The following is a 23,334-nucleotide window of genomic DNA, read 5'->3' on the forward strand; positions in this document are numbered from 1 at the left end:
TGAGCCATCCAGAACCTTGAGATCCAGCCAATCAAAGCTTATACAGGTGCCAAAATACAAACAGGTCAAGTGGCGGTGAAGAAGCTTTCTACTGCACGCAGCCCATGGGCATTCATGCGCTTTATAAATAATCAAATCAAATTGCAGGAACTTTAATGTGACCTTCAAACCAATTGACAATTCTGAATTAGACTTAACTGCGGAAGAAGATGCCGTATGGCCAATACCCAAACCTAGCATCCCCCAAGTCAAGAGACGTTCAGCCCTAGCTACTTATTGTGGGTAGGACTAAGAGCTTGTAATAGTAGATCCCTATCTGATCAGGATACAGCTCATACTTAAACCAAAGAAGCAGAATAGACTTCATATTTTCATTCCTGCAGATTTGGTCACACATGAAGGACATAGTAGTCATAGAAAGGGGAGACAGTAACCACAATGCCATTAAACTAGATCTGGTAGGCTAATAACCTTTGGAACTGAAATAACAATACCTAGCCTCTTAGGCGACACTGTCCTCTCAAATAATAAAAAAGCTGTATAATGGAAGTATGCGGTAGCCCACCCTGACCTAATGAAACAGGTTTACCTTAAGTTTGCTGATGCACTGGCACAAATGAACAGCTTCACCTCCCAAGGCGTTGCCCGTAATTCCATTGTAGCATCCCATGATTAACTGCTAGCACGCCAAAGAGATTTGCTCTCAAGAAAACCCAAAAATGCGTCTAAAATCAAACCAGTTACGCACCCATGGTATAATGCTCAGTGTAGACTAGCAAAATCCTCTCTCATGAAGTCCATTAAATCTAAAGACCAGGGAGGTATTTCTTCAGCACAAAGAAAATACAAGGAAAGGGTGGCCCATAACAGACTTAGCTGAAAGAATGTGGTATAGTCACACTTGGTACACACAGCTAAAGTGGGAGACGCTAGACCTTCCCTGTTATTGTCGCACATGACAGTCACTCTACAAACTCCCCAGTGGCCTTCCATGTCCAACTACATACGTGGGTCGAGCATTTCGAGAAGCTGTACTCAAGCAGTGGAGCTGGAGGTAGTGAGCCAGCAGGCCAGGACCAAATTAACCATTCCAGGTGGCCAGAACCACTTGAGATTTCTAACTAGACTCATATAAGACCCAGACTGTGTACCAGATGATATGTATGTATCTGAGCCCCCTACCTTAGTACTCTTACGAGGACAATCATGAATGGAATCCCAATACCACATCCATGGGGGAATGCCGAGATCATCAAAATTCATAACAAGGGACATCAGTTTAATAGACAGGCCTCAGAAGATTTCTTGCTAGAAACTCTCGGGGAAATTAACATATTGGACCCTGACGAACCATATCCTTTCGGACTTCCAGGCTGGATTTAGGCCAAAACCAGCACACTTGATCAAATATTGAGATTCCGCATAATATACTGGTAAACAGTAGCGCTTGAAAAAGGTCTTTTTTATGTAACATTTATAGACTTAAAGTCAGCATTGGATCTGGTTCCTGCAGTAAACTGTAGGAGGTCTTCTGTAACATGGGTGTCTCGGAGGATATTATAGAATCCTCATAAGACTCCACGAGGACAATCACGCACAAGTGATGGAGAACAGACTGACTTCTTCTAGATTGAGAGGGGAGTCTGCTTGGGCTGTGTTTGGCCCCAACTATTTTCTCCTTGTCTATTAATAGTTTGGTTGAATTGCTTGACGTCCCTAATAATGATGCCCCAATAGTAGGCTCCACCAAAATACCCACTTTATTATGTGCCGATGATACTCTCATTATGTCCAAAACCTCTGCAGGTGTTCAGGCCATCATAAACCGTTTCCTCTTGTTTTGTGCAGACAGAGGCCTGAACTTAATATAAGCAAAACAAACTGTATGGCACCAAACCCATATATGTAAGTACAAGCAAAAATTTTAGCCCAACATTCACCCTAGAGCAAGTCCAAGACTTTGTCTAACTTGGGGTGAACATTACCCACATTTTTATCTGGAGGGTACAGATAAATAAGAGTGCGCTAAAACTGCAACAGGATCCTCCGGATGGTGAAGAAAGTGAAATCTTTCCCAGTCATAGAAATTTCAAATCCCAAGGCAAATGATCAAGGACAGGTGTAGGGAACACCTTTGGGGTGGAGAGGTCAAGAACTGCATGCAAGGCAATTCAATTCAATTCAAAATAAGCTTTATTCGATTATTAAAAAACAATCATAAAAGCACAAGACAGCAAACTACACAATAACATCATAAAAAAATAGTGTGAAACATACTAAATTAATTTGTCCAAAAAACAGTTAAGAGGATTAAAAAACAGAAATTATATGGCAAAGTAGTCAGCCATCAGAACAGGATATTTAAAAGAACATACTTTTCCTAGCATCAATTGATTTTAGGATAAACGTAGCAGTAAAAAAACATATATCTATCTCATTTAAGGTAAACAACAGGCTCAAAGCAGATTTCAAAGTTCGAGACCCGTATCTTTTAAAAAGTGGTTTGAGATAGACAGTGTGCAAATGCGTGTATAGATCACATGATAGGAGAAAATGTGTGACACTCTGTTTAGTGACTCCATCACATGGACAAAAAATAGTGGGATGTGTTTTTTATACATGGAAAAGCCACCAAATGATGAACAATACCTAATCTCAATCGGGTCAATACGAACCGATGTGAAATTCTAATAACCTTTGATAGGTATTGTTGAAACCCTACAGTGTGCTCCTGTGAGTAATAAAAAGCCACGGTTGCTAGCTGCATATTCTTGAGATGACGACGTTGGGCTTTTTCCCTCAGAAAAGTATGTTTAAATTCTGATTTAGGGAATTCAGTCGCATAATTCGGGTTTTCCAAAATGTTCACCTGGAATAGGTCCTTAAATGTAGATACCACGTATTTTAACCAGGGGATTTGTAGGCATTTGTCCAGACAAAGGCAGTCCTTTATAATACTTCTATTGAACCCAGTCTCTTTCTTCATCCAGATTGATCTCCATAACATTAGAGGTCTCAGCCCTATCAGGTCAGTCAAATAGTTCAACCCGACTTCGTTATGAATTAGAACAGTGGGGGCAGACAAAGGTAAACATAATAGCTTCTTTAAAAAAACATTTTCCTCCACCTGAAGGTCTCCATGAGGGCAATGGCCCCAAACCCCTGCTCTGTAAAGCACAACCGAAACACATTTATTTCTGTAAATATGTAACATATCAAATATGCGACGATCCCCCGATTTAATAGCAAATTTAAAAACGCCGTAGGCGCTTTTGGCCATTTTGGCCTTAACATTTAAAATCTCTTGGTGCCACATGCCATTGCTAGAAAACATGATGCCAAGGTAACAAAATGTATTCACTAAAATAATTTTTTGGTTCTCGATATAGAAGGATTTCATATTTCTTATTTTACGTCCACACGGTAAAATAAAAGTCTTGGAATTATTAAGTTTTAATTTCCTTCCTTTTATAAAATCAGAGAACCTGTCCATTAATTTTTGTAAACCAATGGGAGTTCTTGAGAGGAGTACGGTATCGTCAGCATAAAGCAGCACAGGTACCTCCTGTCCCTCAATTTGCGGGGCATCACATTTAACCTTTTTAAGATCTGCTTCTATGGCATTAATAAAGAGAGAAAAAAGAAGGGGTGCCAACACACAGCCTTGCCTAATGCCAAGACTCACCGCAATTTGACTAGTGCATTCTCCTGCTTGTCCATAGCGTATACTTGCAGATAGCTTAGTATAAAGTCTTGCCAGAAAGTAAATAATAGCCTGGGGGGCACCTAGATCCAGTAGGGTTGACCATAATAGGCAATGATCTACCAGGTCAAACGCGCTTCTAAGATCTGCAAAGCAGAGAAAAAGAGATTCCTGCTTTGAGCGCGTATACTTCCCAATAATGAGATCCAGGTTTATACATTGTTCCAGGGTCCCCCGGCCTTTCCTGAACTCATATTGAGATTGAGCCAAGTTCCCGTTATCCTCCGCCCACTCTTCTAACCTAAATAATAAAACCCGGCTCATAGTTTTTAATGATGAAATTAAAAGGGATATAGGGCGATAATTTTTAGCTTCAGATCTGATTCCCTTTTTATATATTGGAATTATTATAGACTCCCCCCAAGTCGAGGGAATCTTTCCCGCTACGTCCGCATTAAAAACATTGGATAAAACAGGGCCCCATATTATCATGTCAGCTTTATAAAGGTCGATTGGCACTCCGTCTGGGCCAGGAGCTTTTCCACCTTTACTACATCTTAAAGCAGTTACTACTTCAGGGGGTGTAATGTTAAGAGGAATAATTAGCCACGCGACGGCAGACGAGCTTGACATGCAAGTAATATCACTATAGCTAAAAATAGATGTAAAATGAAGAACCCAGCTTTCCTTACTAACTTGGGAAGTAATAGTAGGTACATCATCATTCCTTAAAAATGGGCTATTAACCGTATCCCAAAAGAGCTTACTGTTAGATAGCTCTACAGCAGTCAATTTATCCCATGCTTCTTCCTGAAGTTCGCGCTTCCAACGCTTTAGCTGCTCCTTGTAGGCTATTCTAAGATTAGTAATAATTAACCTATTCCGAGGGCTACACAAAAGGGCTTTCTTTAGCTTCTGTAGAGCCTCGGAACAAGCTTTATTGAACCATCCACTTTTCTGTTTATGTCGCTTAACGTTGGAGATGGTCAGAACTTTGTTAATTTTTTTGTTAATTTTACTAAAGCATTGTAAGATACCTAAGTAGCCAGCATTAACGTCCAGGCAATTGCTTATCTCAGGTAGACAGGTAGTGACAATTCTGTTCAGGTACGTGTCCGAGTTGGTGACATTCCACTTAATCCTGTAACCATTAGGTCTACATAAAACAACATCATTTACAATAGTTTCAGTCACCTGCTTCTTATAACGCCATAAGGACAGACATGAAATGATACAGTTATGGTCAATAACAGATAAGTACAGAGTCACCGGAGTTCCACAGAAGACATTAATATTCACCGAGATTACTAGGTGATCAATTACTGTACTAGCGCCCCTACCAGTGAATGTAGGGACAGGATTGCCCTGGACATCTTTTAAACTCTGCAACACTTCTAGATCATATTTAGCCATAGCAGAATTCAGCATCTCTCCGTAAGGATTATGTGGGAAATGAACCTCCACCTCATCGCTGTCAGTGGTATACCCACAAGCCTCAATTAGGGATAAAGGGCAGAGAGGAGTATTAAAATCACCCGCCCAGATAAAATCTAAATTAATAAAATTATCAGAGCACAGTTTATCAAGAGCACCCATTAATTCCATGACCGCAAGTGATCGAGTCTGATTAAATAGATTGTTATAATAATTATTAATCAGAACATTGCGGCCATTCTCATGCTGTAACCATAACACTTGGGAGTGGTGTCCAATCTTTTCATATGCCTTAACAACCACAGGCAATTTAATTGACAGTAATATTAAAAGGCCACCCTTTGCACGACCCGCCAAAGATTCCTGAGCTGGAAGGTTAAAAGAAACAAACCCATCTAGGTTGATTTGTTCCTTGCACCAAGTCTCTTGCATACAAAATAAATCACAACAACCAACAAACTCTCTCCAGCCAAGAATATCCAACTTACGTTGCCACCCGGCAATATTCTAGGTGGCTAAATAATAACCTGAGCGAGTGGGAATTGATTGGGAACCAGGGCAATCACATGGTGGCTGAGGTAATAGTCCCAATAGCCTAAATGCATTCTCAGTAAAAATCGAACTTATAGACATACTGGTAGGAATTGATTGTAAACCGGGACGATCATATGGTGGCTGAGATAATAATCCCAATGGCCTAAATGCATTCTCAGTAAAAATTGAACTTATTGGCATACTGGGGCCCATGTCTTCAACTACTTCCGATGGAATAACCCCGGCTCCCTGGGCGGGTAAGTCCATATTAGTGGCGGCCTTCTCTGAGAGTGTCCCCTCTATCGTCGGGGCATATTTACCAGTACTCCCATCCGGGATCAGTATATTACTCCTGACGGGGGGAGCCAGAGCTAACTCTCCAAAGGGGTTTTCATCCTGGGAGGGTATATACCGTCAATCACAGTCTTCCAAACCCGACAAACCCTCAAACTGATTAAACAAAGGTATTCTTTCGCTTAACCTTCCATGAGGGTTACCGGACATTAACACACGTGGGAGACTCATATTTTGTTGTGAAGGCGGATAAAAAAATGTAAGTGGCAATGAATTAATCTGAGAGGCCAGATTGTTTAGGGGCCAAGCACAAATATGCTCTACGGCCCTTCTATCTCTGAAATTTAAAACAATACAGTCTCCCTTCACAGATTTAGCTTGGGAACCCACCCAATCCACCCGTCGTTCAAAAATGATTTCAGCCGAAACCGGCGCGGGCAATGGCCTATGTCGATTTAACCAATGAGTGCACTTATATTTTAGGTCCAAAAACTCCTCCTGTTTCCCGTCCATTAGTGCCGGGACCCCCGTAAGGACAACAACATAGGGAGTCGATTCAGGCGGGAGATTTAAATATTGCCTTCGATCTACAGGCCCAAGAAGTTGGATACCCCGTTGTCCTTTAGGTTTAATAGTAGCAACATTACCTCCATCCCCACAGCCATTCCCACCCTTCTCCCCAGATGTATCAGGTTGCACCCCAGTGGCCATTGATCTAGGAGGTACAACCGGGGGTGTTGGAATTACTTGAGGTAGAGAGACTACTCCTGCCATTACCTGCAGTCCCTCTTGATTAATTGATGTTTGTCTCGAAACATTCTTATTGGGTTCATTTCCATTGGTGACACTACCCCACGGATCTATTCTGATTTGGGATGAGGCAAAGGCTAATTCCAGGCAAGAAAGCCTATTATCAATACAATCAAGCCTGTCATGGATCGGTGAAACAGATTTTTTTAATACCAATTCCAGTCTATGCCAAAAATCCTCTCCCAGTTTAGTAGACGTATTACCTGCCGGGGCCGAGAAGGTGGGCAATTCTTCGTATGATTCCCTCCCTTGGCCTCGATTAACTGGAGCTAGAGGCACTGCTAATCTATTATTGGGGAGTCCAAGTTTACGGCTTTTAGGCAACTTTCCTTTTTCTTTTTCCACCCCCCCATTTCCTTTTAGGACATATAATCTTCGGAGCTGGGGCAGATGATGGTTTGAACGATCCCTGCTTAATAGCAGAAGTAGATCTAGTTCTTACTGGAGACAATGAATTAGATGAAACCAATAGATTAGGACTCTTAGGTTGGCATGAGGTCTTTCGGCTAGAGATGCCTTTTTCCTCAGAAATTGGATGACACCCTTGCCTAGTTTCTAGCCTTTTCTCTAGCGGAGCCAAAGAACTCCTGCTACCCATCATAGTTCCTTCGAATATACTAGGGATAATTGCATGCGGGAGACTGGGAGACTTAGCTTGTGTAATTGATCCCAAGGAAGAGCGTTTTTCAGCAGCAATATCCAAAGACAATCTCTTTTCTGTAAGTTCAATTTCATGGGCTAATAATGATGATGCTCTTATGATAAAATTATCTAATGTCCCTGCTACTGATCCCTCGAAGGAGGACAAATAACCAGTTCTCCCCGGTAATAAATTCATAATTAAAATCAATTAGGAAAATTAAGCCAATCACAGATGATTTAAAAGCAATACATTATACATGTATCTACCCCCGAATGAAATATGTAAAGGACTAGGCCCGTCCCGTCCTCTACCGTTCTCGAACGGCCTCAAACAGGCCTGCCCTTGGCCCGGGCTTCGCCCGGCACCCGCCCGCGCGCGTCCCGCGATGCGCGTCCTGGACGAGATTATATACTTAGAGTGGGAGGGCCTCGGTAAGAGTCCGCAGCTGTCCAAGCCCCTCGGGCTGCTGGTCCTCGCAGTCCCGAACCCACAGGCGATGCGGGAAAATGGCAATGAGAAGTCCAGGAAAGCAGCTATCACCGCTGCGAGCGGCTCCCGCGAAGCGGGGGCCCGCGAGTAGTGAAATACAGCTGGTCAAAGGTGGAAGGGCCTCGGTAAGAGTCCGCAGCTGTGCAAGCCCCTCGGGCTGCTGGTACTCGCAGTCCCGAGCCCACAGGCGATGCGGGAAAATGGCAATGAGAAGTCCAGGAAAGCAACTATCACCGCTGCGAGCGGCATGCAAGGCAACTTGACTTACCTATTCCTTGACAATAAAATCTTCCCAACCTGTGAAATCTCCCTGATTTCTCATCCAAGGTTCCATCCAAAGACAGTTATAGCAAAACATTAGATATGAGTCTCTTTCAATTTATGGGTTCACTGCAAGTTAGGGAAGTTTCACTGGGTTAAGCATCATGTGCCCCATATGCAAACTCTTCTTTGAAACTTTGCATCACTTCTTACTATTCTGTACTTCTTATTGAGTCCCTCGCAAGAAGTGGATCATACTTGTATGCCATCTTCCAGGCGTCAGGCAATATGAGGAAGCCACAAGAATCCTGGAGTCTGACACAAGTGAAGTTGTAGTCATCAGCATGGCTAAATTCCTGCACGCTGCCTGGCTTACATACAAACAATACCTGGATGGTTAGGAAATCATGAAATTCACATGCCTTTACTAGTACAAGCAAAAATGAACAGGGAACACCATGTAGGATGTAGAAAGTAGTTTATTTCCCTGTCTTCTCTTTCCCATACTTTCAGGTGTAACTAGTCTACCCCCTATACTACACATTCATGCATTTTGACAAGTCTTATTCTCCCCAAATCTCTCTTCACTGCTGTTTCAGAGGTATAAGGATTTTAGCTACGCTATTTTAGTCTGTAATGAAACTGTCTCATGATCTTTTTTAGAAAAATTGTTGTCATTGCTATTTTGTACAAAGGGACACAGATCTAATTATTTATTTCATAACAGTTTTATAACATGTTATTGTGTTTTATCTTATGTATGTTTTAGGGATCTCAAATCCGAAATAAACAGATTGTGACACTCTTTTTTTCTAAATAGGTTTGGAATTCTTCTTGTGTTGTGTTTTCACTTTATGGCCATTTGAGTGCTACGTAAACAATTTACACATTCCCTCTAAGTTAGGCCTGACTGCTTTGTGCCAAGCTACCAGAGGGCTAAGTAAAGGGAATATTATTGACATTTGTGGTTCACCTTGAAAAGAATTGCGAATATTCTTTGAGGTAGGTTCTCGCCCCCTTCAATAAATTACCCAATTTCTAACAATTTTGATCTTTAGTGCCTACTAAAGGTCTGTGGAGCTTACACTGTATTAACCATTATAGTTTAAATGTACACTTAAGTATAGTTTCGCTCCACTTAGACCAACACAGTTGTGCAATGCACCAATGTAGGGGTAAACATGTACTCTGAGTGTAAATGTACACTCCCTATCATTATAGCTACCCTCCTTATGAAACTTATTATGAACTGGCTTTCAAATATTGGATATGCATAATGTGAAAAAACGCTGTAACAGATATTCTCATCTGATTGTCTAGGAACATGCATTTGTGGAGAGTGTACGTGCCATGATGTAGACCCCACCGGTGACTGGGGAGATATCCATGGTGACACTTGTGAGTGTGATGAACGTAACTGCAAAGCTGTGTACGACCGATATGCCGATGACTTCTGTTCAGGTAAGGACATCTTTGGAATATATCTGAACACTGACTGTGTAGAAGTTGTTAAGTGTTGGAACAGAATTATGTTACACTAGCACTTGAGCTATTGAAGACAGGTTTGTAGTTGAAAATCTGCTTAAATTCAGAGTAAGGTGATGGTGGCATAGTCAACGTACTATTTGAGATGGTTAACATCAACTGCAGAATGTAAGGGGTATGCTTAGCATTATGAGTTTGGTTCTTACCTTTGAAAACTCTTAAGGATGTGGAATGTGCTGTAGTTCACCTTTGTAATATCTGTGTATGGCAACTGATTGAGTTACAGTTCATAAAAGAGACTGCAGGTCCTAGCTTCTCATATAAATCATTATGGGCCAAATTGGTGAAACTTTAATTTTCACTAGCATGTATGTACCCACAAACATTAATATTACAGATGGTGGAAGGCCTTTAGCCACCCCCCTTTTATAGGACAGTTGGAGGGGACTTTCAAAAACACCATAGCGCCTTCTACAGAGTTATAAGGGCTACAGTGAGCTACGTGTCTGAGTGCCCTCTAGCAGCAACCCATGCATTACACTCAGATGTATTACTGGCAATCTTCAATAGTCTAATGTTCTCTTCATTGCAATAGTCCCTCATCTTTACAGTGGGTTTAAGCCATGCCATGGAATAAATGGTGCCCTTAAATTCCAAACACTAAATACCTCTCATGTCTTTCCTTGAACTGGGAGGACCATAGAGATCACCCCCCCCCCCCCCCAGTTTTAAAATGCACACTCTGTTAGCCAAGTGACGATCAAGTGATCCAAGCAGTACTTCCTTATTTGGTTCCTTACCCCACCTTTTACACTTTGAAGATATAGTCGAAATTCTGTATATTTTCCCTTGACAAGTACACATCTGTCCATCTACTGGCAATTATTTTGTCAACCAAAACTCCTACATATAGCACCGGTAAAGGACCAATCCATGGATGATTGTGAAAGGCCAGTAAAACTGACACTGAAATTTTCTCTTCCACCTTCAGTTGCAAGAATAGAGGCAAATATTGTGGAACTATAGTCTCAGGATAGCTCCTAATAAATACAAGTATACAACACTTCCTGTCTCACAACAAGAAATAATTATCTGGCCCTACAGCTTGGAAAAAGGAAAATGAGAATCAAGTGAGGGTGAAGCTGCTCTACATATGAATGAGAAACTAACATAAACACAGATAAGAGTAGCATTGAAACTTGTGGCTTCCAGGATTAGAGGTCTATCCAATGGGCTGCTCTTTTGTTGGTACAGTTACTTAGTTATTTTACTCTTTAAATTCTTCTGCAGTGTGAGAAGTTGGCCTGGCATATGCTGTCCTCTAGTTATAGGGGACACCTTGCACCAGTCCAATTCGACTCTTATGGTGATAGGTTTAAGACAACCTTTAAAGAAAGCTATCCTAGTGGTAGCTGTGGAGAGCAGCCTTCAGGCTAAGTCTTGAAGGAGTGCTAAGCTTATTGTTTTACCATAGATAACCTCTTGAATAACCAAATGAAAGAGTAGTCCACACAGGTATATATATAAAATATATGTATTTATTCTAAACAGAATCCCACAGGTCTCTTTATGAGGCTGAGGCAAAGTTACAATTCAAACAAGCATTGATAGATACAAATAAATAGCACTGGAATCATAGGGCCCCAGGGGGGGACCAAACCATATATTAAAAAAGTGGTATAAGAACCACGACAATTCTACAGACAATGCCTAGGGCATTTAGGATTGCTGGCCCCTTAAGAATCCACCCCAGGTTATGAAGAAGGGGACCCACGGGAGGCGCGTCCAGTGGAAATAGCTGCTATCGGGATCTCTATTATAGCCTATGGAGAATGTCGTGGTTTGATTTAAACAGATTAAAGACACTTCTAGCAGGAGTTCAAAGGTGAAAACTTAGAGTTAAGCTTTTGGAGAGCCCACTACCACGAGAGTACCGAGGTACCACTGTTACCTGCCCCAGGGAAGCCGGGTGCATAGGTCGTTTTCGATGTCGGGTCGCGGGCTGATTTTCAATCGGAAAATGTACAAAACTGCTGCTAGCCAAAAGCGTTGATGATGCCGTGAAGATTGAAGTTGTAGATCTTGTAGAGAAGAACCTGAAAGCAGAGGGGACAGAGTCTGGGTCACGGCACAGTGACCAGGGAGCTCAAAGGAAAGAGCCCTTCAATGTCGGGTGCTTCAAGTGGAAAGAGGTGTAGCTTGGATCTGCAGCCATGGGCTCCGGGAGGCTTCAAGGAAGGCCAGCTTCTGGAGGGCAACTGTCCCACGTCGGATGAGGGTCGCGGCGGTGTTAGTGTCCGGATTGGATCCACTAAGCCTTGGCAACCACAACCCACGCAAGATGAACAAATAAGCTACTGGTGCAAGGAGACTGTAGAGCAAGCCTGGAGCAGCCAGGAGAACTCTTAAAAGCGAAGATTGTCCTCCGCCAGGGCCCACAAGTCGAGAGACAAGGGACCGCGGAAGGCAGCAATTTGGCGTGCGTAAAAGGGAGCCCACGGGCCACCGGGGTAAGCTAGGGTGCTGGTCTTTGGCACAATTGCTGCTGAAAGGTTGGCTCAAGTTTGGGCCAAAGCACAACTTCCCCACTGGTCAGGGTCGTGTGCTATGCAAGAGGTGGCTGGTGTCCTGGGGTATTGGGGATCTCGGCACCCACGCGGTTCACGGTACTCAGCCTTGCTGTGCACACTCACTGGCCTCCGGGATGCTCAGGAAACCCACCTCAAGGGCGCTGAGAGTCGACGAACTCCTAAGGAGCAGCAAAGTTCCAACCGGGTCACTTGCAGTGTTTCAGGTGCCTGCCAAGCAGGGGGGTAACTCCTTTACCCCAAGGGAGATTTCTTCTGTCAGCTGGGCAGCAGCAAGTCGAAGGTCAAGACTGTAAAGTTCAAGAATAATCTGAGGCTCTGGGGCCACGTTATTTACCTCTATCCCCAAGATTAGGGGAGTGTCCAGAGTAGTGTCCACCAATGAGAGGTGAGGCGGGAAAAGGGTGGCTACACCCTCTCCCCTTTGTGTGTTTCCCGCCTGGGCGAGGGGCAGAATACCCCTGAACCGGTTCCAGGCAGTGTATGCAGAATGTAGGCGCCGTAGCTACCTACGTGCAACTCTGACAGGACATTTGGTGCACCCACCCAGTTCCAATCCACATATCCTGTCTGGGGAGGTGCTAGCACCTCCCTGCCACAGGAGCCCTATTGTCCAGCTGGCGAGGCTGGGGTTTTCCCCAGCAACAGCCAGCCAGAGTTGTGTGGGTGGCGGGTAGTAGCCATTTTGTACTACGTGTGCACTTCTAAATTGGTGTCTAAATTCTGCCGCTTTTCCGATATCGCCTCTCTAGCAGGGGGGAATCGTACCCTCATGCCCATGGCTGGACTGGGGGTATGATTCCTACATGTTTGACACCAAACACGATATGGTTCTGTGTAGCCATTCTCAAGTTATCGCGTTATCGCGATAGACTTATAATGCGGTTAAGAGTATATGGTATGGCTACACTACAAACAACCCAGCAATGGTTTTACGAAGGTTGCAGAGGGGCCCTACTCAGGTAGGGGTCCCCCCTCACACATACCTCAGCACCCTGCCTTGTAGGATTACCAAGGCCTGCTATAGGGGTGACCTATGAGAGTATATGTGTTGTAATGGGGTGGGATATAGGGTATCTATATCCCTGTAAGGGGTGCTAGCACCACCTTACCCAGACTACAGTAGTGGTCTGGTGGTGTCAATTTGTATGGCTGGCCCAGGGTGGCACAATAAGTGCTGCAGCCCTGGTAGGCCTACTGTGGGACCCATGCCCTGGGTACCTAGGGTACCATCTACAAGGGACTGTCAGGGTATCCACAGTATCCAATTGGCTTGTACCTAGGGTACTCACATCGTTTAAGAGAGGAAGCAGATAGGTTGGGGTCCTGGATAGCAGGGCCACAGCCTGGCTAGTGTCATAAAACAGTCAAAACATCAGCAAAAAGTTGGGGGCAACTATGCAGTCGATGCCAATCTCCTACATGCAGCATTTAAAACCAGCCTCACTTAACCATTTAAATGAGAGATTATCGCAATGAAAATAGATAACTATTTAAAAATGCAAGTTATGAAAAATCAAATGAAAGATGCCAGGACCACGCCCCCAAAATGCTGATGGAACTTACTGAAAACAGTACCACTGATAAACTTTGTCCTGCTTTGTCTACGCATCACCACAATCTGCGTTGATGTGGAAATGAGTGACTAAACCTGATAATTGTGGAAACGAAATTCTAGACTTTCTTGTTCCTTCCGTCTGCTTAGGTGAAGCCCATTCAAGGAACCTATCTGGCAAAAAATGTAAGATTGTCCAAACCACTGCTCATAGAGGAGGAGGAGAGATATTAAGACATGTCTGTCACTTTAAGAAGAAACAGACATTAAACAGCACTAGTAAGAACGTCTACAGAGGATCTAAAACCCTTTCTCTGGATTGTAAATCATGTCCTGGTGCAATATGCCAACGCAGGTTCTCAAGTAATGAGGCCCAATCTTCCCGGCCATGCACCATGAACCATGCATTATGAACCACAACTGGCGATCAGTATTTACAGTTTGGAGGTGTCCTCAGGGATGGCCAAAACTCTTGTGCATTAAACTTCACCTTCATTACTGTGTACTTATGGAGCAATTGTGAAATGAACTCAAAACAAACACTACCCAAGACAACGGATCCGACGTCAGACAGGTAAGGGCAATGCAGGACCAATTGGAACACTGAGTAACCAATATATTAGTGGGTCACCAACACTAATGTGACTCTCATCTTGCCACAGGTAAACTATATATCCCCCTAAGGTGGCACTCCCCCATATGTGGGCCTGGTTGGCGTTAACTTATACAGAAGCAAGCACACATCCCCGTATGCATGTATGTTATCTGCTATTGTGATGTCCCTTGCTGCACCAAAACAATCCTGCCTGTAACGCAGGCACCTAAGAACCATGGCGCAAGGGTGCCTGCATCAGCGCTAGGCAGCACATAATGTACCAGCGCTGAGAGAGAGCAGGAATGCGCATATATTAGTAAATATGGCGCATTCCTGTTTTCGCCATTTGACGCCACACAGTGCAGGAAGCCGTCTTGTTGCATTGAGTTCCGCCAAATCTTAGTAAATCTAGGCCCTAGTTCTGTGTTCTTTTAAGGTCCATACCGTAGAAACTGCTCACGACAGGACTCCATTAATGGAGTCCTGTCGTGAAATTCTAGTAGTGATTGAGGCGTCCACAGATGTCCAAAGCTTTAGGACTCTAGAATACGAACAATGAGATTTGACTTCATTTACCATCTGCTTTACATTATTTTCCACATGTTGCCATCATTAGTTTTGTAATCGTGTTCTTCTCTTTTCACGTGATTAGCTTCAAAATAGATTCCAGGGGAGCATACTGACGTGATTTTAATTCCACCCCGCCTGCAGGACATGGGCAGTGCAACTGCGGCAGATGCGACTGCAAGGAGGGATGGACAGGGAAGAAGTGCGAACACCCGCGTTCCTGCGCTCTGTCGGCGGAGGAGAGCAAGAAGCGGTGCCAGGGGAGCGGTACGCTGCCATGTTGGGGAAGAGGTAGGTGACAGGCTCTCGCGAGAAAACGTTTCCCGCGCAGTGCCCCTCCGGCAGGCCTGTGAGCACGAGTTGGTGTAATCAGAATACATTCCCAGGATCCGCGCCTTTATTCTTCTTTTTACAGGGGAAGGGTAATGATTTGCACCTGTGCACATAAAGAAGATTGACTGCAGACTTTATTCCTTAGCATCTGCTCCGCCGTATTTCACGACACTCGACGAGCAGAGGCTTTTAATAGATCGACCGTGCTACATCTTGGTATGAAGATATACAATGCAAGGCGTAAAACCATTTTTTTTATTTGACGACGGCTTCTAATTACCCGTTCACTTATGCTCAGCTTTATATGATTGCTCCATAAAGTTAATTTGCTTTTTAAAAGCTGTGGCAGCGGATTTTTTTTTCTACACGAGTAGGCATTGCGCGGCGGAGTCTCAGGTGCGTATTCCACCCAAAAGCAAAACAAGTCAGATGGAAGAGACCAAAAATCCATCTAGCAGCAACATGATCCCATTTATTTTGATTTATCAAAATATGAAGCATGGTTTGTGGCTCAAGAAGGGGACGTGAAGAAGAGGCGAAATTGGCTTTCGCTAGGACGGGTAATTGAAGTTATTATAGGTGCAGGCCGCACGGTGTGAAGGCCCGGGCTGTGTTTGAATGGCTGCCGCTGACCTCACATTTCATGTCTTTCCTGCTGCGCCCTCTGCGGGTCCTTCCATTAGCGCTTGTTCAATGGCGAGCAGTCGAGCACTCAGTTTAGAAAGGCCACCTTCGGGACATGCGTGTGACTTCTCTCTCAAATAGTTCATCATCCCTGCACCTGATTAGCGCTGGCTATTTTCAGCATCTGATGTTAGTACTGACACTGCAACTACACCCTTCTTTCTGCCCTTTCACTAGCCAAGTTGTGCAGTGAAGTGGGGATGTGAAAAACCTGCATGAGCTGATTCAAGCAGACTCAAAACGTTGTAATTTTTTTTTAGCTTCTTAAATTGTACAAGTTCACGTATTTTCACAAGTTTAGGTCTATAAAATGAATCTTTGGTTAAACTTTTAATAAATAGTGGATGAAAAGACAGCTCTTTTCAAGGGCAGTTGATCGAAAATACCATGTTAGGTTTAAGGCTCATAAAAGAAAATTTGATTTCAAGGTGGAGAAGAAAAAAGAATCTACTTGTGTAGCTCAATTGTTTAAGGAGTCATTTAAGGTTTGGTGGGCACATCTCTTTATGGTGGAGTGGGTGGCCACCCCAACCACAGCCCGCCTGCCAGATTTAGAGTTCACTGTCTCGTTTATGACCTTTCTCCCCAAAGTGGCTTCTGCATTTATGGCAGTTACCTCTTATTGGGAAAATACATTGATGACAGGTACTCCCAGGTGGCAAGGTGAATCTGCCGGCATAGTTATTTTCAAAGACAGAGCCCTGCACTGCGGACATTTCTTCGCAAACAACAAAACTATAATGTTCCCTATGTGCTGGGAGGTTTCTATAGCCAAACTGAGAATCAGAAATAGCCCTGGCAAAAATTTTCAAACAACCACATTTCTTTCCTCCCTTCTCACACACTGTTTCTCTGTCTCCTGACACCCCAAGTGTGCCTGCGGTTACTAACCACTGGGAGCTGGAAAGAGTGACAATCACAAGACACAGCCTGGGCATGCAAAAACTGGCCTCCAATGACCCACCCTCACCACCATGGGAACTGTTCAATGGGATAAATGGCCAGTCCGACCTGAGTGTCTGGGTCTTTTGCAACTTTTTTCTTTCCATGACTGTCATGGCTGACATGGGGGTCCTGATCCAGCGGGTAACCAACCTCAGGTACTCAACTACCATATACTCACCTGGGCCCATAAACTCACACACAGTCACATAGGCTAGTAAATCCCACTAAGGGTTAATTTTTGTAAATACTCTAGATTAGTTACCAGCTAATTTAACTAATCTTTCACTGAATCAAAAAGTTCTTTTCTCTGGTCAATGGACCTTTTATTTGGAACTAGTTGATGGTGAAATGACATAGATCTAATTTTCTTTCTGGTTTGAAATAATCACAAACTCGGGAACGTTTTAAATGTTTATCTGGTTAATTTCACGTGAGCAAATTCATATGCAGTAAGAACTCAATTTCTCCAAGGAAGAAGGACAATTACGTGAATCATCTAATTAAACAATATTACCAACAATGACAGTACCTGGAGAAGAGAGAAGAAAAAGAGCTGTACAATGACATACTACACCGAAATATAATTACCTAGAATGGTATGGAAACAAACCCCTTGGCCACGGAGCTGGAAAAGTCCCCTGGGACAGATCAGGTGACAAAGCTTCAGGACAGGTTAGAGGACAGGATAGGTGACCTCCTCAAGATCCGACACCTGCGTCGTACCTCTCTCTGACACTATCTTCCTCCTCGATTCTTCCGCGATCTTCTTCTATTGCTAATTAAGTTTAGAATCTAAGTTCTGCAATTCGATAATTCTTCAGCATTTATTCAGCTCTCGGACAGCATCCTGGTCTCTCAACATCTCAGCAACACGAGCATAACTAACTAATTAGATTACCTCAATTATACTTTCCTAATGGCATGTACCACCCCTTAATGTTTCAACTTTATGAAATATCTAATTCTGATTGGACAGGCAATGGGGGATGATCATCACACCATGCTAAGTTTTAATAATTCTCTTTAGTCCTTTGTTTAATGGTCCCGCCCATTAATCTATTTTCCCAACAATTTGTATAAATTTTGCTTTATTCTTGTTCAGATTTCAGGATGTCCAACAGGTTCCCAGGACATGTTGCAAATGTGGCCTTGAGCGAGATTCAAGTACACCATCATGGCTTCTGGCTGGTTATTACTGAGCTTGCGCGAAAGTCACGTGCAGTATGGACTTCAATTACAACCGGGGGCCCAAATACGAACTAGCAGAGAGGCCAGAAAGAAACATATTAAATTCAAAATAAAATATTTTCACTATACCACCCACCTCAACTCTAATCCCATTTACTTATAATAGCTCTTCCCGCATTAGCATTTAGTAAATAGCATGTTTTAGTTTCAGGAAGGCAGATGCTTAGCATGTTAGCTTCCGAGCGGCCATTTTAGATACAATTGCGCAGTTGCAGAAAATTCCCTCCAAGAGAAAGTCCGTCATACTGCGTAGATGCAGTTGGCGCATGCGCAGTGCAGTTTCCCGCGTTAGCAGCCATCTTAAGTTTCACTCGAGTTACTAGTTAGTATAACACATAGGCAAGCGTCATTCTGGCTAGAATATGGAATGTGGTGCATATTAGTTACACAAAACATAATTAATACCATATTAGAAATTATATTAGAGGATCGCCTCCGAGCAAGTCTCCTTTACACGAGTCCTTGCTCCATCAATCCCCTCTCTGTTGGCATTTTATGCCATCATAATATTACTCATCACCTAATCAGATGCCAACTTTAGCACATCTCATTTCCCCTTTCAATCTTTCCGTTTCCTTCCTCATTATTGCCTTTTAAACTTTTCATCCTTTTATACAATTCGCCTTTCATTTCTTCTAACTGTATTTCCTCATACTTTCTTTTCTTTCCTTTTTCGTTCACTTCATATCTCTTTCTTATTCTACAACATTGCACCATCTTATTATTGCTAAAACTAATATTGTTATTCCAAATATGGGTAGTATTATTTGACCTATAATACTCTTGCCTATATTAGTAAACCAACTCCCTTTGAAGTAATAATGTTTGTAAATTTCTTCCATACATCATAACCTTCCAGTGGTTTCAGATCTTCTTCCAACTTAGAAATATTTTTAATGTACCCTCCAATTTCGACACTTTTGTCAGGAATATAAGTGCAACAATGTTGCGCTTTCAGCATTTTACAGACTCCGCCCTCTTTTGCCAATAATGTATCAAGAGCAAGTCGATTTTGTAAAACTATTGACCTTATTGCAACCATTTCCGTATTGATCATTAAGAACCCTTCAGCAGTATCCGTCGATAGACGATTGACCACTGTTGATAACTGACAAATTTGTTGTGAGTTTAAAATGACTCCCACTGAAGGTATCAATGCACTAAATATGTCACTTACTATTTCTGAAAAACAAGCTCTTTTTATGTGTGTTAGTTCCTTTGTGTTTTCATTGGTTCCAGTGATTCTTTTTACATGATATACTTTAGGGAATACTATCTCAAAATAGCAACTCCCATACCAATGTGCAGGCAGACTAAAATAGGCTTTATTCCCACATACATAATATATTTCAGGGAAAACTGGATCTGTTCCACCTTTTAGTCCCCATCCCCCAATAACTAAGAAATTATGTTCACATTCGCTGGAACCAATAAATACATTGTTATAGTCAGTTTTAAATTTATGTCTACATATCGTACTAAGAACTTTGTGAATACATCTAAAGCAGTGTCATTATTAGTCACAGTGTGATGTAGGTCTAACTCATCTGGTGCTTCTAATGCTACTCTATCTCCTTTGATGTTAGCTACCTTTTCATTTGTGTTTGGGTTATTCTTCTTCTCTGTTACCATCAAATAAGAGAGGGCTATGGTTAATATTAACCAGTCCTAAAAATATACTACATATACATAGTCTACAATATTTCTTTATACACTTTTGTTTTGGTCTTCCAGCAACTCTATCATCGGTCATTTTGTTCTAAGAAGATTTATCTTCTTTTCTTTGCTTTTGTTGAACTTATACTTTAGCTTTAAAAGGAGGTCTCACTTCTCCTTCATCAATCTGCTCTGCAATTATTTCTTCGTCATTTTTTTCCTTCAAATCTAGATTCTCGAATTCTTCAAGAATCGCATGAGTCCATTCAGTACCTTTGAACTTAATGTTAAAAATTTGTAGTCTATGGGTTCTTCGCCTAGGTTTCTCAGTCAATTGCCCAGATTGACTAGTGACTTCATTTACTTGTTCAGGTTCTTCACTTATTGTTCTTAAGCGATATTTTAACCTTTTAACACCACCTGGCCAATTATCACCTTTTCTAAACTTTTTGGCTTGTAATGCACTTTCACTTTCCTCGTCTCTTTCAAGTATTCTTTTGTTTTCGTTATGTTGTGGCACAATTTGAATATCTTCGTCATCAGAATCCCTCTCTATCTGTCCTGGTTCAGGATTTATTGTTGTGACTTCATTTGCCTGAACACGTTCTTATTCCTTTATCTGGCCCTGTTCAGGTCATATTTTGTCTTGTTCTCCTTCTTCCTGAACTTGTTCTTCTTTTCCTAACTGGTCCTGCTCAGGTCTTACTGCACAATGGTTTTCTGCAGCCTGAACGTGTTCTTCTAGACCTATCTGTCCCTCCCCAGATTCGTGAATGTATTGGTTCACCTCTGTCTAAGTATATTTTTCTTTTTTTGTCTGATCCTGCTCAGGGTCTCCAACAGCTATAATATCTTTTTCCTGAGCTTGTTCTTCTTCACCTGTCTGGTCCTCTCTATTTTCCTGTCTTTCTAGTCTGGTTCTGCTTCTTGTTTTAACAATCACCTGGGGTATGTAAACCACTGGTATCCAGTCGTCCTGACTTGTGCTTGGTTGTTCTTGGTCAGCTACCTCAGGATCTGTTATTCTAGATCCTTCAGCTGCACAACCTTCAGCAGCCTCAACTGCTTGATTTAATTGAGGCCCTTCTTCATCAGGAGCTGGTACTCTTTTGGTATGACTAGCATGTATCTAGTTAGGTATTCCTGCATATTTTACTGCTGTTGTTGTAACCAATATAACCTGATGTGGCTTATCCCACCAGGGTGCTAGGCACGACTTTCGAGTGTGATTTTTCACCACCACCCAGTCTCCGGGATTCAGATCATGTGCTTGATTCGGCTGCCTGGCAACTGCGTCTTCTCCAACCTGGTGAGAGACAGAACACACTAGGTCAGCCAATCCATTGCAATAGTCTAATACCAAATCATCAGTTATATTCAACAGTTTGTGCCCTGGTTTAAATGCTTGTCTCATTGCTCTTCCCATGATAATTTCATGGGGACTCAATCCTGTGTTTCTGTCAGGAATACTTCTGAGTCCCATCAGAACAAGAGGTAATGCATCTAGCCATTCCAATGAGGTGGATGCACACACTTTTGCCAGTCTTGATTTGATTGTGTCATTCATTTGTTCTACCACTCCAGAAGCCTCTGGGCGATATGCACAGTGCAGTTTTTATTCAATTTTAAATGCTTCACAGATTAATGGAATTATTTCATTATTAAAGTGAGATCCTCAATCTGATTCCAAAGTTACTGGAAAACCAAACCGCGGAATTAGCTCCCTCAACAGCAGTTTGGCAACTGTTATGCTGTCCTTTCTCTTAGTAGGGTATGCCTCCACCCTCCGGGAAAACAAACAAACAATAACAAGAACATACTTCAGTCCTCTGCAAGCTGGTGATTGGATAAAGTCTACCTGCAACCTCATGAATTGTCATTCTGCTTTTCCAATTTTTCCCCAACTGACCAGTGTCTTCCTGCCTTGGTTTATTTGTTGACATGTTAAACATCTCTGGCAAAGCTTCTCTGCAACAGCCCTAAATCTCGGATTATACCAATCATGTCTAAAGAGCCTGATCATGGCATCCCTTCCTATGTGTGTGTCTCCATGATACATTCTGGCCATTTGTGAAAGTAAACAATCTAGCATCACTGTTCTGCCATAGGAATGAATCCACACGTCATCCTCTGTTCTTATCTGACATCCTACTTTTATCCACTCCTCCTTTTCACTCACTTCCACCTCATCCTGCAGTTGTCTTACTTCCTCCCATGTTTCTATTCCTGAGAGTAGCATAAGTTGGCAGCTGATTCCACTGGTTTCAATTTTCTTTTTCACTGCCAAATTATTTCTGGCACAGTACTGGGCAACCTGGTCAGCATATCGATTACCAGCTACCAGATAGTCATCTCCTGACTGGTGTGCAGCACACTTGACCTCTGCCACTTCTTTTGGCAATTGGATTGCTTCTAACAATTCTTTCACAAATGTTCCATTTTAATAGGGGATCCTGAAGAAGTCATGAAATCCCTCTGCATCCAGAGCTGGCCAAAATCATGTACAACCCAGTAACCATACTGGCTATCAGTAAATATGGTTACTTTCCAATTTTTCCCAATTTTGCAAGCTTTAATCAGAGCTATCAATTCGGCTACTTGTGCAGATTTGACTCCTGGTAAATAGGATGCTTCGACTATTCCAGCCAATGTGCATACTGCATAAGCAGCACTTAATCCTACTTCCTCATTCCACATACATGACCCATCTACAAATAGCGCATGCTCAGATTCTTTCAGGGGCTCTTCCTGTATGTCTGGATGGAGCTTAGTGCATAATTCAGTCATATCCAAACAGTCATGCTCAACCTCATCTCTTACTTCCTCTCCATGTACATTTGGCAATAGTGTAGCAGGGTTTAGCATAGTACACTTGACTACTGTCACACTTTCTGCTCCTAAAATGATTCTTTCATATTTAGTCATTCGACTAGGATTAAAGTACTGTGTTCGAGTTCTTGTTAAAAGAATCTTAACTGAATGTGGAAAATACACCTTCACAGGATGTCCCATCACAATTGACTCACTTTGTTCCAGACTCATACAGGTAGCAGCTACTGCTTTTAAACATCGAGGTAATGCTGACGCTGCATGGTCCAAAGTAGCAGAAAAGTATGCTACTGGATGTCAAATTAAACCATGTCTTTGTGTTAAAACTGAGAGTGCACAACTTTCTCTTTCACAACAAAACAGTACAAATTCTTTGTATAATCTGTCATACCTAGAGCGGGGGCTTCACACAAGCAATTTCGTAGTCTCACAAATGCTTCCATGCTTTCATCATTCCATTCTACTGGGTCCTTTGCTCATTTCTTGGTCATTTGTATTAAGGGTTTGGCTAACAACGAAAAACCTGCAATCCATTGCCTACAGTACCCCACCGCTCCAAGGAACATCCTAATCTCTCTTTGGGCTCGGGGTAACTGCGATTGTTTTATTATCTTTATTCTTTCGGGGGTGACTTTCCACACTCCTCGTTCTATTTGGTGGCCTAAATATCTGACTCCGGTT

At 42.6% G+C, this 23,334-nt stretch overlaps 1 protein-coding gene across 1 annotated transcript in view; it reads left to right on the top strand.

The window, feature by feature from the left end:
* The window catches only part of ITGBL1 (integrin subunit beta like 1), a 1,349,590-nt gene that overhangs the window by 746,333 nt on the left and 579,923 nt on the right, over positions 1-23,334 (top strand). Inside the window, exons 6-7 of the mRNA XM_085622268.1 lie at positions 9,489-9,629; positions 15,103-15,249. Coding sequence (XP_085478394.1) covers positions 9,489-9,629; positions 15,103-15,249 — 288 coding nt within the window. The remainder of the gene's footprint in view (positions 1-9,488; positions 9,630-15,102; positions 15,250-23,334) is intronic.

The sequence above is a fragment of the Triturus cristatus genome, chromosome 8 (genome assembly GCF_964204655.1).
Source record: "Triturus cristatus chromosome 8, aTriCri1.1, whole genome shotgun sequence".
NCBI classification, from domain to species: domain Eukaryota; kingdom Metazoa; phylum Chordata; class Amphibia; order Caudata; family Salamandridae; genus Triturus; species Triturus cristatus.